This window comes from Lytechinus pictus, chromosome 1, assembly GCF_037042905.1.
Source record: "Lytechinus pictus isolate F3 Inbred chromosome 1, Lp3.0, whole genome shotgun sequence".
NCBI lineage: Eukaryota > Metazoa > Echinodermata > Echinoidea > Temnopleuroida > Toxopneustidae > Lytechinus > Lytechinus pictus.
Genome location: NC_087245.1, coordinates 41,655,480 through 41,671,498, shown reverse-complemented (window position 1 = coordinate 41,671,498; position 16,019 = coordinate 41,655,480). Strand labels below are relative to the sequence as shown.

Sequence of the window (16,019 nt, the reverse complement as noted above, 5' to 3'; positions counted from 1 at the left end):
ATACTTTTTGCTCTAATTCACTAAATAAAAATCCTAGAAAGCTAATTTTTTGTGAAAATATTCTTTGTGGCATTCCCAACAACTGCAAATGAAAAAAATCTGCTACCAAAATCAATTTCTTATGTATTTGATTGTTTGTTAAATTTCTTATGTATTTCCCTGTTTTTACATCTTTTTATTTTTATTGCTTTTTCTTTTTTTTTTAATAGAAAATTCATCGGGGACATTACTTCAGTCATAAATAGCATCACATCAAATGACTGTTCTCAATGAAAGTGAAAATTATCACTCATTTATGAATTTTAGATGAAACAGATTTTGTATTGACTTTGTAGGCCTACATGATATATACATTTTTGAGCAATTTTGGTCTGACATGCCCTTTAAATAATGTTGCGCAATTTCGTAACCGCTAGGCATCACAAATTTGGTCTCGAAAGTTGCACGAGACTTGAAGGTAAAAAGTCAGCGAGCTGCGCGGTCAAAGAATTTCACGCAACGGATATTTCGAAGGGGGGCTAAAAGCCCCCCCCCGGTAAGTTAAGGTTAATGATACGGTACACACCTCAAGGCATTCCTGACATCCATATCCTTTCAGCTTCTGTCTCTCATCTCTCTTCCTTACGACATCCTTGAATTTGTAAGCTGGAATATCATCTTTCTGTGGAGGACTGGAGAAATCGATATCACCATCATTTCAGATTTCAAAAAGAATATTATTGAGCCATGGCCATAAAATGTTGTGTTGGAAGGAGAAAAATAAAGAAAACAGTATGGTGAAAGTTTGAAAGAAATTGGACAAGCAATAAGAAAGTTACGGCTGCTTTAACATTGAGATCCCTAAGACTAAGTAGATTTCAAATTGGCAACTGGGTAAGTAAATTATGACAAGGGGCAAGGTCGCAAGGACAACTTTACCATAGCATAGGCCATGTTATCAGGGATTTGTAGTTTTCTCGTAAGTACCCATTCTCCTGGGGCAATAATGAAACCCAGGTATATTGTTTTATGTTCACACAAAAGAAAAATTATAATTTGAAGAAAAACTTTTGAAACAAGTGGAGCACCTCTGGCAGTCTCACCTGCATTACGCGATTCAATATAGTAGCAGTGCTGACTTTGAAAACTACTATAAAATAATTATTCATAAAAAACACTATTCATATATTGAAACAATACTATGTTCATTGACCCTAAATGACATCTGACCTTGATCATGTGACCTAAGACTTGATTACCCCTATGTCCACAATTCATGAACTATATCCACAAACTTTGAAATTTAGAACAGCAATTCAATAATTACCCCCAAAATGGCCAAAGTTCATTGACCATAAATGACCTTTGACCTTGGTCATGTGACCTGAAACTCATGCAGGATGTTCAGTGATATTTGACTACCCTTATGTCCAAGTTTCATGAACTAGGTCCATATACTTTTTAAGTTATGCTATCATTTAAAAAAACTTAACCTTCGGTTAAGATTCGATGTTGACGCCGCCGCCGTCGGAAAAGCGGCGCTCATGCAGGACCTGAGACAAAAATGACATTTTAGCCATCTATGGAAAAGAAGTCCATGCCTTACATCACTTTGACATCACAAATGCCTCCATGGGTAGTTATTACCAATATTTACAATTTTTTTTTATAGTTTGTCCAATATTATTCAACTTTCACCTATCAACTTGTCTGATTTTTCCTCTAAAAACAAGTTTTTATTTGGGTTGGATTCCCATTTAATTTAATAGATTTGTCTATTTTACATGTTGACTAAAAAAAGTGAATAATTAAACAAGAAAAGATCCTATGTTATGGTAGTCGTAAGTTCTCTTGGCTTGAGAAAGTCTGCAGGAGTGGATGAAAGCTCACCATAAAAGACAGTAAGGTTGTTAGAAGTTTAAACATTATTTTATTTCATGTAAACATATATATGTACATTGACATACTACACAAGTCCTACTGTGTATGTTGAATATGTTACAATGATAATTATTCATACAATAAAGCGTATAACATAATAACAGCCATTGATTATCATTACCTATTTGTCAGGTTTATGGACAGAGTGACTGAACTGGACCAAAGAAATCTATCTGCAGCTTCCACCCCCTGCCCCGAAATAAATAAATGCATAAATACATAAATAAATAAATAAATGAATAAATAAATGAATGAATGAATTAATTAATTAATTAATGATTGAATGAATGAATGAATGAATTAATTAATTAATAAATAAATAAATAAATAAATAAATGAATAAACAAAAGGAATAAATACATTAGGTGTGTTTTAACTCAAAAAAACTTTTCTCATCTCACAATAATTCCTGACCTTCATACTATCAAAATTTGTATGGTTTAGTGTACTTTTTTTTTTCAGAATGTAGATCTGGTATGGTCTTGAAAAATTGTAGTTAATTTTAGTACTTCCCCAAAATTTGTTCTGCTTTTAAACAATGATATATGAAATTTTTCATTTTGTATCAAATTGATGTAATTTCTAAAGGTTCTATCCTAGGATTGGATGAATTCGAAGTTTTGAATTAGTATATTTTTCTTCTTTTCTTTTAATTCTACAAACGGAAGAATAAATGGTATGAGGAATGCACCGTTCAATATACAACAGAAAGGAGCACTATCCCAGCTGGTATAGACAACAAGTCAAAAGTCAGAGCCAAGAAATCTGCAAGCAGCTTTTCATGAAAAACTTTCATAATTCATCATAGGCAGCACAATAGAATGCAAGAAAGCTGCTATAAAGATACATAGCACATTTATATTGGGATTCCTGTATCAGCACAGACCTTTGACAAAGTGCAGAACGATATTCCCTATAATAGGCCTACAAGAGATTTCTGAAGTTGTTTTTTTCTTACCAGTCAAACTCTCTCGCAAAAGAGGACACCATCTCATCAGTCTCCTCTCGCTGTCTGATCCCAGGATCAAGACCAGGATCAGGTAGAGAGCCATCTTCACATCCAGTCCTTCTTTGGACAGGTGTCTCATTGATGTCGCCTGCTGCAGGACCATTGTCTTCCACAACCTCAATATCTTGATCCTGTCTGTCGTAAGCTCTGTGACTGCCATGAAGGTCATCGTCGTCATTGCTGCTGTCATGATCATCATCTGCAAACATATCATCAAAGCTGTCTTCCACAAGGAGTTTGTGTTTGTTATTCGATCTGCCTCCTTCCACATTGTCATAGTATTCCTGATGCAGATTAGTTCTGTCTCTATGTTGAGCTGCCTTTGAGATGTCAAGAGGTTTCCTAAGGTTTCGAGAAGCATCTGCTCTTCTTGCTTCAATTGGCTCCATTTCTTCATCACCAGGGTCCACATCTGTTTCACTGCCAATAAAACTAAATCGGACAGCTGGATCAATGCTTCCATTCAGATCTTCACCATAGTCATCATCAGGGTTGTCTCTTCCTGCAGAAGAAGCATCTTCTCTTTCCTCTACTAATACAACAATATCAGCATCCTCTTGATGGTGTCGCCTACTAGAAGCCCCAGAAGAGGTTCCTTTTAAATTATGATCACACTCCTGTGCCTTTGGCGGTTTTGGCACCTTGAAATCAAAACTCCCTGTACTCTCAGTGTGGTTGAGTTCTTTCTGGACTTCGATAGATTCCTGAATCGCTTGTTGCATATAGGGATCATTCTGAGAATCAACATACACACGCGCCCCACCGTTGAGTTTCTTGAGTCTCTGACCGTCTTCAGTGATAACTGCTTTGAATGAGTCCTTTGTCAACGTTGTCTGTTTCAATGAAATGGAATGATCTCTGGTTACCTGAGATGACCTTGTCTCTTCAGAGTGATGTGATTTACGCACAGGGGCTTCTGCGCTAGACCACTTTTCCGAAGGTTCTGAACTTTCTGACTTGGCACTGCATTTTTCCTCTCTTCCACCTCTATTGCTGAACTTATATTCGTCTCTCTTACTACTACCAGAAGGAAGATCTAGTCTTATTGTCTTTGTCTTCTTGCTTGCTATTTCATTCATGCATTCATCAGACAGTTTTCTTTTTTTCCTCTGTTCAGCGTCACTATCTGTGGGAGATTTCCTCTGAATTATAGGCTGAACAACATCCTCTATTAGTAGCCCTCCTGATGATCTTACTTGTGATGATCCCCGCAAACTCGGAGGCTGTTGCAGAATCAGAAAGGAGGCCTCTGATTGTCCACTTTCATCATAGTCTGGGGTAACTATATGGCTACTTTTTGCATGATCGGCATCCTCTGGGGTAGCCAAACCAGGAGTTTTTGCCCCGGATGTTTTCACTTTGCCATTGGAATGAAAGTTTTCTGGAGTCATGGGAATGTTACCTATTGAAATTTTGTTGCTTGCAACCGTTTTCTTTGGATGAAACTGTTGCTTTGATCTGGAATGGACATCACTTTCCTTCTTATCAGGAGTAGACCTGCTTCCATCAAAAGTTGGGGACATCTGTGTGGTGGAAAAGTCAACAGAAAGCTGCGACTCTGTTGGTGGAATCTTGCTTTTCTTACTGCTCTTCCCATCCCAACAAACAGGAGATGCTGAACTCCTTGAGTTGATTGCTCTTCTCCTTGAGGAATCACTTGGCAGAGTTGGAAGCATGGGTGTGGATTGTTCAAGCGGTAAGAGATGTTCCCTTCCATCACCCATCAGCACGTCTTCAGGCAGAGAATCGCCAGAAGGAGAGTATGAGACACAGTCCATTGGTACTGTCTCAGGGATAACCACATGTTGGTCTATGGCATATCTGTGTCTACGGTGCTTTCGGAGATTCCTGGACATCCTGTACCCTCCGCCACCTTCACCAACTTCCCTGCATTGACCCTTCTTGAGGACTCCATTCCCTTCCTCTGTATCCTCACCATCATCACTGTCACTTTCTACGTCAAGTGGGACTGTTTCTGCAACAAAGACACTACCAATCCATCGATCAGGTGGCGAGTCCCCTTTTGATGGTTGACGATTGGCAGTTTGAGGACACCTTCCTCTCTCCTCCTCTTCAAGTATTGGATGGTCTGCTTCGGGGTCTTGGTTCATTCTCCCACCTGTAATAAGTAGAACTGGACTCTTCTTCTCCTCATCAGGAAGCTTCTGGTAACGAACCTTCTTCTTTTGTTTGTTGGTGGACAGTTTAAGGCCCTTTCTCTCTACTTTCTCAGGTTGTTGATCACCAATGGAAACATCTGTAAGGGAAGAGATCGGAATACAAGATGTAATGTGTACAAACAAAGGTCCCGTCTTGCATGGAGTTGACGCATCATAATCATACATCACAAGGCTGTATGGTTAATTTTCTTTATATAAGATTTTTCATTTGATGAATTAATAATCGTAATTTTTTTTGGTTATAATGATATAAAACTCAAAATTGATAACCGATAGCCCACACATCTACTCGATTGAATGTAGAAGAAATTTGGTGAGAGCTCCAGAGAATAAGGAGAAAACAAGGTCAAGCCTGGGTTTACTCATGCTTGAGAAGTGCATACAGTGAAAATCTCAATGAAATTACCAAGTAGTCCGTACTAAAATGGTGTCAGATAAAACTCTTGTAACTCCATTTTTACTTAAATTTCAAACTTCAAATTTTGACAGTAGGAAGAATTATTCTTTGAAATAAGGTTATTTTCTCAGTTTTACTTTCTGAACACCAAATTACTATTTATGGCAATTTACAGAGTCTTCCCCGGCGTCGAAATAGAGAGTTTTCACATTTACTACGGAGACACACTCTACAAAACATAAATTCCTTTGAAAATGCAATTAAACTCACAATGGAGAGCTGAGAGAGGCTTTTGTCGAAAGTTAGTGGACTGGGACAGCAGATCATCCGAAGATTTGCACTGGACGAACAATTGCAAATACGTCGCTGTCCAAAGTAAGAGATTACGATGCTGTCCGCTCCACCAACTTTCGACAAAAGCCTCTCAGCTATCCATTGTAATTTGACTTGCATTTTCAAAGGAATTGCTGCATTGTACTCCTTGTAGAGAGTGCCTCCAAGTGGATGCGAAAAGTCTGAATTATTGCTTTTTGGGCAGTTGGTCACATACAGTATAAAGCCTGATCAATCCTGAAATGGGAAGCTGCCAGGGCCTGAAATCAGGCAAAAGCTAGAATCCTGACATCTCTGCTCTACATCAAGAAGGAATTTTAATTTGTTCCAGTGACATAAGCGGGAATTTGCTTATGGACCCTCTCTCAATAAATGTACCAAATACAATCTACATATGGTTTTAATTACACAACAGATCCAAAACCCACTTTGTGACAGCATACCTTCCTTTCTCTTAAGTCTGGTGCTTGCATCATCAGATTCAGCACTCTGTGTCTCATGTTGCCTAAAGGAAGAGTATTCATGGATATTAATGACTTATTCTGGTCATTTGTTAGGGTTTAGACGACCATTTAACCCTAAATAGACTGGGCTATTTTGATGCCTAAGAAGACTGGGGGGGGGGGCTGATTCAGCCCCCCCCCTATGATCTCGGCCGTCGACTGCGCGATCGCGACGAAAATTGGCAAATGCATTACCCATGGCATAATCTCCAAGACTGTAGGATCAAATTTTCCGAAAAATCTCATAATTCATTAATTATGCTAATTTATGCGTAAAATCAAAGATTTACTCTAATTAACTAAATAAGGCCTCTAAACTGCTAATTTTTTATTCACAGACTCTTTGAGGGATTCTGATCAAATGTACTTTAAAAAAAATTCAATATCACAATTCTTTTCTTATTTATTTTATTGTTTTTAAAATTTCTTATGTATTTCTTTGTTTTTCGACTTTTTGTTTTTTATTGTTTTTTCCATGGAAATTGTCCGCTACATTATTTTGACCATAAACAAGATGAAATTAATTGATTTTGATTAGTAAAATTGAAAATAATGATACATTTATGAATTTTGGCTAAAAACACAAGTTGCATTGGATTTGTACACAAATTCACGTTTTTGAGCAATTTCGGGTCGACATGCACTTACAAAATGTTGCATAATTTCGGAACCACGTACCCGGGCGTCGCAAATTTGGTCTCAAAAGTTGCGCAAGACTTGAAAGAAAAAAGTCATGGAACGGCGCGGCGCCAGCTTTTCGCGTTGCAGATTTATCGCGAAAAATGTCGAGGGGGGGGCTGAATCAGCCCCCCCCCCCAGTCTTTTTAGGGTTAAAAGAGATATTTTTTTCCAACATATATAAAGTATTGTTAAAATAATTCAGAGCATAATCATTCTCAGGGCAAAGATTTGCAAGTGCATTATCGTTATTCGATGCCATGGAGGAAATTATAAACTCATAACATGCATCACACACACCTATAGTTAAGTCTATTATTACCCCCCCCCCCCCCCCGGAACCATGAAGTAACACGTCTCTACATGTACACCCAAGACTTGCATGCTGTGTTCTCCATTTGAGTCAGTCTGCAAAAGTAGAATCAGAAGAGAATCACCTGCGACAGATTCACTGTATTTCATACATTTCAGTTTCATACAGCCCCTAGTGAACAACTTTTTATACTAGATCACCTCTTCTAAGTCAAACAAATTTCTGTAATCCCAAGAGAATTGCCTCTGGCAGATTCACTGTAGTTTTGTACATTTTAGCTTCATACAGTCATTATTATTATTACTTTTTCTGTAGAATAAGTTACCTGTAGGTCTTGATGACAGCTAACTCGTGTTTTAAAGCTTGGTTCTCGTGCTTAAATTCTCTGCAACGATTTTGAGTATGAGTGACCAGTCTTGCATTCCTGGAGAGAGAAGGGCAAAGAATGAACAAGATAATGTAAAACGTTACAACATTTCAACTAAATGTAATATGTACCAAGCACAATAGCTTCAGGCTTTTAATGTCAATTCAGTGATCCGATTATAAAGTTAAACTTGAAGAACTGGCTTCATGACATTTCTCCCTTACCATCATATCCAAAGGAAAAAAAATTGGCCTGATGATGTGATCCACAGAATATTGACCTTCTTAAACACTGCTCCGGCTCCAGGGAAGCAGATTTAAAAGGAATTGCAACATGTGGTAAACCTCTGGCATTCTCACCTGTATTACGCAATTTGATGTACATGTAGCAGCAGTGCTGACTTTGAAAACTGTGATGAATGTTTTTTTTTTTTAATGTTTACATTTGATAATGAAATAACAAGTTCGCTAATCTAAAATGACCTTTGACCCTGATCATGTGACCTTAATATCATGTAAGATGATCAGTGATAACTCATTACCCTTTTGGCCAAGTTTCATGAAACAGATCCATTTGCTTTTTAAAGTTATGATGACAATTCAAAAACTTAACCTTGGTGATCTGAAGCCTCCAACAGACTCAAAGTGCAAGGAAAGATAGAGTCGGCAAATGACATGAACAGCCCCTTGTTCTACAGCCTGGTAAAATCAAACAAAGCTGGCATATCCTCAACAGTGGACCTCCCATTCTTGGTATACAAGGAGACCCTGTTCCAGGGTTAGGATGTTAGCAAGGGCTGGAAATCTTATTTCCAAGATCTCTTCAGATCCTACTGCAACCAACTGTGAAGGAGAGGCTCCGGCCACCCCAGCCAAACACATGACTGAGCACTCCCCTAACCTGCCCTCCAATCACAAGGCACAGAAGAAGTCTTGCTTACTCTCACCTCGCATGATCTTGACACAGCCATTAGGAAACTCAAGCTTCACAAAGCCCCAGGCCTCGACAACATAACTTCTGAGCATCTGGTTCATTCAGGTCCAACTTACCGTCGCCTTCTTCTCCTTCTCCTTCAAAACTCCATCAAACTGGCACATCTTACTGCGTCATTGAAGGAAGCAGAGATTATCCCACTGCACAGAGGAGGGAGCAAACCGGTCAGTGAACCCTCTAGCTACAGAGGCATATCCCTGACCCCAACTCTGTCAAAACTCTTGGAAATTGCCCTAAAACCTAAGATTGAGGACTCTTTGGTTGAAGTCAACACACCTGACGAACTTAAATTTGGATTCCAAGCCTCAAAGTCCTGTATTCTCGCCTCAATGACCCTTGAGATGCTTATTGAGCTGAATACATCTCGGAAGAAGCCAACATATCTTGCCCTCTTGGATGCTGCTAAACCTTTTGATTGTGTCTGGCACCCTGGCCTCTTTCAAAAGCTAGCTGACACTCCTATACCACTCGAAGCTCTAATTGGTGGAAATGTACAATGGTGCATCCAGCAGAGTATTATGGAAAGGGGATGCCAGCTGCTCAATTCCTCTTCAGAAGGGTGTGAGAAAGGGTGGAATCCTCTCCCCTCTTCTCTACAACATCTTTATTGATGGCTTGATAAAGTTGCTAAGAGATGAAGATCTTGGATGTCACTGCCAAAACTTGTATGCTGGGGTAATTGTTCTAGCCGATGATGTGGCCCTCATAGCTTCCTCTGCCAAAGAACTTCAATCCATGCTGAATCTCACCCATACTTATGCAACCACATGGAAGTACAAGATCAACCCATCAAAAAGTGCAATCCTCGTCTTTAATGGGCAAGACCACACCAAGCACACTTGGTACCTGAATGAAGAGGAAGTTCAAGAAGTCAGTCAGCATCCCCATCTTGGTGTCACCAAGACTTCAACTTCTCAAGATCCCATGCCGAACATCATTGCCAAGAGATATAACTCCATATTTGCTTTGCTAGGTGGTTCGACTTCAATAAACAACTTCTGGCCTCCAACCATTGCCAAGTTATGGACCACCTACTGCATTCCTAGGATGCTATATGGCATTACTACCATTAGAGTTTCCAAGAGGTCTAGGGATAAGCTAGACTCAGCACAGGCTCTACTCTTCAAAAAGTTCCTAGGGCTCCCCAGAAGCACAGCAAACGAGGCAGTTTTTCTCCTTACCGGAATTATCCCTCTCTCTATGCAGGTCGACCTTAACACCTTGATGACTCTCGGGCAACTGGTTACTCTACCAAGCGATAGGTTTGAGCACAGGATACTTCTAAATGCTCTCGCTGCTGATGTCCCTTTCATCTCCTACTGGAAGCAGCTAATTGCCAAATACAGCTTGCCTGCCATCCTGTCTGGCCCCCTGAGCATCAACTACCTCACCTGGAAAAGACTGTGCCACCAGGCAATCTTCAAGAAGCACAATACTGGCCTAGTTGATGCCATTCAGGAGAAGCACCCTCTTGCCTTCTGGAAGCAATGTTCAACGTTTCCAAGCCCTAGCAGTCTATTCCCCCCTGCACTACCTTCACACCTCCGTATTGCTGCAAGACTTTGCTCCCAACTTCTGACAAGCACCTACCCAACACAACAAAGACTGAAGACCATAGGCAAGTCTCCCAGCGCTACCGGTAGACTTTGCTCAACGGAGGAAGAAAGCTCCACCCACTTCCTTGCTTCCTGCCCAGCCCTCAAATCACAACGGTCTGTTCTCATTCAACATGTCCTATCTCTATTAGCCTCCCTGCTTCAGTTAGCCAAGCTTTCACCTCTGCTCATCCCCTCATCCTTGCCACTAATATCTTATTACCCTCCTTGCACCTATCTGACACTCTTGCTGCCAATGTTATGACCCACTGCATCATATACATTCTTAAAATTCATCATATTCGCTTAGAGAAATTACTACAACACAACAACCAACCTGCGGATAGCTGCTGATCCTCGAATACCGGGGGAAGAACAACAAAGAAGAAGGTGAAGATTTCAGTGTTGATACCACAACCTGATCAAAGTTTATCGACCATAAATGACCTTTGACCTTGATCATAAGACCTGTAACTCGTACAAGATGATAAGTAATATTTGATAACCCCTATTTTGTCACTTTATAAGAAGAAAAACTTTCAATTACGAAAAACAGATAACATTGCCCAAATCATTCAGGGGGTAAGCAACATTGTCTCTTTATTAAATTAATATGATTTTATAAAGTGATATCATGTTTTTTATATCATTTTTCAAAAAAACATTTTACTGCCCAAAACAACAATGTGTAAAGCAACAGTACATGCTCTATAAAAAGTTTACAAAGAAAGTATATACTGGTACTCACTCGTTTGCCGTTGATCTCAGTTTTTCATTAGATTCTATGAGACTACTAGCCTCTTTCTTTACTTCTTCAAACACTGCATGGAAAAAAAATAGAAAGAAAAGTTAGCATGGCATCAGACATGGAGACTAAGCATTAGGTATAACTGAAAACTTGGAAATTCTGCAAACTCATATTGTCTGAATACAGTGTCCTATAGAGAACACTTTCTGGGCAAAAAAAGGTAGAAATTCATGTCAAAACTTGAAAAATTAGCTTTTCCGAGCTGCTCTAAATATTTTTAGAACGGGGGGGGGGGGGGGGGCTACAGCCAAATGACAATAAACTTCCTTCTAAAGAGATTCAAATTATCCTTTTTATGTGAATCATAACCAAGAAATGCAATGAATTAAGAAGAAAGAATTACATTAATACAGATGTCCAAACAATTTCAAATTACTCTTACACTCTTGTTGTGCAACTTGATATTCTGTCATACGCTTCAAAAGTGCCTTGATCTTCTTAGTCGAAAATGATTTAGACGGGTGAATGTCATCACTTGTCATGCTGACTCAAAATTCCATATCAGAGCTTCCTATGGGAACAATAAAATCACAATGTCTTGTTTAGAAGATTTAAACAAAAATTAATCCTATATCTACACTCACTGCACTGTTTTTACCCCTTGAAATGGAATTCCTGGTTCATGCCAAGCTCATTTTCAAGACATACAAAAATCGTATCACTACTGCATTGGCAAAATGAGAGAATGGCAGATACTGTTTGCATTTCTGTGCAAATTTAACCTTAATTTAGCTTAACTTACTGCTGATCCTTCTCTTTAAAGATGTTGGATGTCATGGTTTTCCATCTTTCCCTGTCCAATGCAATCTCACAGCATTCATTTACCTTTGTACCCTAGTTTAACTGCCCATATTTCAGACCATGATATACGGGACGGGCGTCAATTTGACCCTCCCCTTCAGATCTTGGCCGCTGATTGCGCAATCGGCGCAAACATTTGCACGCTCCTAGAGCCAGATGTAAACTACAAGACTTATTAAAATTTTCAAAAAAATTAATAGATTTTTCAATTATTCAAATAAGCCCTGGTAGTCTTTTGTGTATGTTTTTGCCTTTAACTCAATTTTAGCTTGTAGAATGCTAATTTTTGGTGAAAATATCAATTTTACATTTCTAATAAATATCTACCAAAAAAAATTACTAAACCATAGTTAATTTCCTATGCATTTTATTGGGGTTTTTTTAATTCTGTTGTATTTTTTGCATTTTGAACCTTTGTTTTTTATTGTTTTTTTCGATGAACCTTGTCGGGACCCTTTTGCGATCATAAAAAATATACATGTAAGATCAATTTAAACCAACAAAAGCAAAAATAATCATACATTTATATTTTTGGTTGAAAACATAATTTGCATTGACTTTGTATACGGAGTTATGTTATTGAGCCTGACATGCATAATTTACAAAATGTCGCGTGATTTCGGAACTGGTGTTGCACTAACCCGGGGAGCTCCAGCCCGCAAAGCGGGCTGAAGCCCAGAACTCGTCCATGATGTAATACTAGGCAGACAGAGCTTACGTCCGTATTTACTTCGCCATCAAGATGGCGACGTAAACACGGCCGTAAGCTCTTCCCATCTTTTCATAACATTTTTCTCGTTTTCTTATTGAATTCTTCTTTAAAAACGAAATCGATATCGCAGAAATGTTGGAAATGAAGTTGAACCCCATGTACATGTTTTAGGGCTAGATCTTTTTAGTTTTAGAGGGAAAGTAGAAATCTCGGGGGCGAAAGTTTCAGGTTTTGTGGCCGTACGTGCGTGAATATACCTTGGTGTCCCAGGCGTCAGTGGGGAGTAAGCCTACATAGAGTAGATGACTTTTACTCCCCAGACGCCTCCAGGGTAGGCTAGCCTCGGCCATGTCGACGGCGTCGTCTTCTTCAAGTTCTTGGATGATCGAGTCACACCCATGGCTACATCTCTGCCGCCGACTACAGAATAATTGAAGGCACGGCGCATTCAACAAATAACGTTATTTTCCGAAAAATGAATACGAGGACTTACAGAATGAAGTCCTCCTACGAAACTTACCAAACGATGTGAAGTCAATTCCTCATAATTTGATGAATATCCCTCAAAATGCGTCATTTAAGCGTTGATTTTTCTTCTCGTTGACAAAATACGAAAGTCACCTTTCTAACTCTCAAATTTTTCGTCTAATGAGCAAAAGAGGGCGCGCGATTTATCTTCATATCAAAGACACTACAAGGGTAAGACTAGACACAAAAATTATCTTACACATAAATCGATGCAAAGCGTTACGCAAAGTCGGCAAAGTGTTCAATCTTTTTACTGTAAAGACTTTGGTGGAACGTTAATTGACAAACGAACGATAGCACTTGCGGGGCTTTGTTCAAGGTACATAGAATTTTCTATATAGGCCTAGGCCTATTTTGTTTAATTTGTCATCGTTTTGAATATTTTCCAAAAAGTATTATCGTCAGCAAAAATAATAAAAAAGTAGGTTTTTTAAGTTATTGCATTGATTTATTGGGGTCTCTATTTTATCAAACAATTATTGGAATTGCGCATACAGGCATACATGTAGGCCTACTAATATATGAATCATGAATCTAGATTCTAGTTTAAAAAAAACCACCAAGCTGAATTAAGGTTGTGAACTGTATTATTATATTAGCGCCACCAACGACCTCCTTTTTATTTCCTTGGAAGAGACGTGCGAAGCCACTTTCCAGGCGGAGGTAAGCGATTTTGCTCTTTTTTGTGTCCTTTTAAATTAAAAAAATATGTTAAAAATTGAAAATGGAACGCTTGCTTTATACCATAAATTTATAATAAAAAAGCTCTGGTGGGTAGCGGAATGGGTTTCGGCTAACATCATTCACGTTATGAAGCGATGTTAACGACAACTCTAAAATCCACTACAAAAACACGATGGTTGTGCGAGGTTCGTATAGAATATACAAACCTCGCAATAGTGTGAGTGATCGAGTCAGTGCTACGTTCATTCTACCTTCCATTTGCCAACATAAAGACCAATATATGGGACAATGCAAACAAATGGGGAAATGTTAAGCGTTTATATTTTTTTTAATAGACTGCGTTAGATCTACCGGTACTCGATCCAGAGAATTCCAGATTCCGTGATAAAGTAAAAGTTCGATGGATTCGGTTCTACGTACCTTGAAATAATGTACATCCATGCAAGGAGAATTTTCATCCTAAATTTATCTTCGAAATCGAGACGAAATTTGTTGCATGATTCCCGTTAAATTTGCCGCTATTCTGGTTTGTGTATCTAGTATAACGGTGGCGGTTAGCTCAGTGTTTCCACAGCTCCAAAATAAATTTCCCGAAACTGAATCCCAAATTTCCTGAAATTCATAAATATTTCCTGAAATTTTCAACTCTGATTTTAAACAAAAATCGGGCAATAATACAGCGAGTGTAAATTTGGTCCAGGTGGCCAAAATCATGGAATTTAGATTTTTTTGTGTTCACGCCCTCTTTAAAAATGGGAACGACATTACAGAATGCGAGCGCGGAGCGCGAGCGGAAAATTTTGAGCTACGTATGGAGGTAAAAAAATTACGTAAATATAACATGAATATTAATAGTTGCTATGTTTAATTGTTGTTTGATTGTAATTTTCGGATTTCCCGAAATTTCCTGGAATTTTTTCATTTCCCGAACCTTTCCTGGAAAAAGTCAAAATTTCCTGAAATTTCCCGAATTTCGGGAAGAGTGGAAACACTGGGTTAGCTGGCGCTGATGCGCTCGAGCGCTCAAGATTGAATGGTCCCTCTTTCTGATTTCGTTTTTATTAATTGAATTATAGAAGCAGAATAAATGGAAAAAAGGGGGGAATACTTCACCAAAATAAAAAAAACAGATCATGATGTGTAAACTGCTGGACCATTTGGTATTGCAGTGGGTCGCGGGGAAAGGGGGGGGGGGTGGTCCCCCTATTCACCCCCCCCCCCCCTTTGAAAGGAGGCATAAAAATGTAATAAAAATAAATAAATAAGGAGAAAAGGGGGAAAATGTAAAGAATAGAGAAAAGGGGGAAATTAATAAAAACGAGGGGAGGGGAATAATTGGAAAGATAAAAGGTGTAAATAGGTCATGCAAATTTAAACAATTCTTGAAAGCTTGACAACTGATGATAAAATAAAGTACAGCAAAGAGTAAATTATACCAAAGTGGATTTATATAAAAATAGCAAGCATTTCCCCCAATTCAATCTCTCCATCTCCCCCATCCTTCTAAAGAAGCGTAATGAATTCGCGAAAATTTGATTTTTTTTTTTGGTCGTGAAAATACTTTGGGGGTCCATGGCCCTAGCTGAGGCCACCCGGCCCCATCTGTACGCCAGTGTCCCTCTCTCACTCCCTCCCTCCTTGAATATCTCCCTCTTTAATTTCCCTCTCTCTCCATCCCCTCGTCCTCCTCTCTTTCTCTCTCTTTCTCCCTCCCATCCTCTCTCGCATATCAACATATTCTAATAAAAAAATCAATACCATTCAAGTTAACCCTCCCCATCCATCCATCTCTGCAACATTAATTATAGTCCAGGAGCAAAATCTCACAGGGGCTCTATTTAAGGAATTCGTACAACCCACACCACAGAAAAGGTTTGACACCAAAGGAAGTTAGTATAGACCCTCTAGATCACTACTAGGTAGGTAGTAGTCCCAAATTGTGGTATCACTTTTTTTTTAAGTAAAATTTAAAGAACGGTGTAAAAGAGCAAAAAAAATGAAAAAATCAATAACCTAGAAGGGTAAGATGAAATGTAAGTTGCCATATCTCCGCTTGTAAAATACGCCGTTGATGTATCAAACTGTTGCAGGATGACAGCTCTCACGTTACAGTAACATTTAAAAGTGAAACTTAGATATCAAACCTTCAAAATAGAATTACACTCATGGCCAATATAATAATAATAATAAAGAGTATT

The 16,019-nt window shown here is 38.8% G+C and overlaps 1 protein-coding gene across 1 annotated transcript; it reads right to left on the bottom strand.

The window, feature by feature from the left end:
- Positions 1-204: 204 nt before the first annotated feature.
- On the bottom strand, positions 205-14,604 carry LOC129263150 (uncharacterized). Its single transcript, XM_054901073.2, has 7 exons — positions 14,242-14,604; positions 11,479-11,607; positions 11,037-11,109; positions 7,659-7,757; positions 6,283-6,344; positions 2,879-5,186; positions 205-671 (listed from the first exon to the last, which is right to left on the bottom strand). Exons 2-7 carry the CDS (start codon positions 11,576-11,578, stop codon positions 482-484), a joined length of 2,832 nt encoding a protein of 943 aa, XP_054757048.2. The 5' UTR covers positions 11,579-11,607; positions 14,242-14,604; the 3' UTR covers positions 205-481.
- Between the last annotated feature and the right edge of the window lie 1,415 nt (positions 14,605-16,019).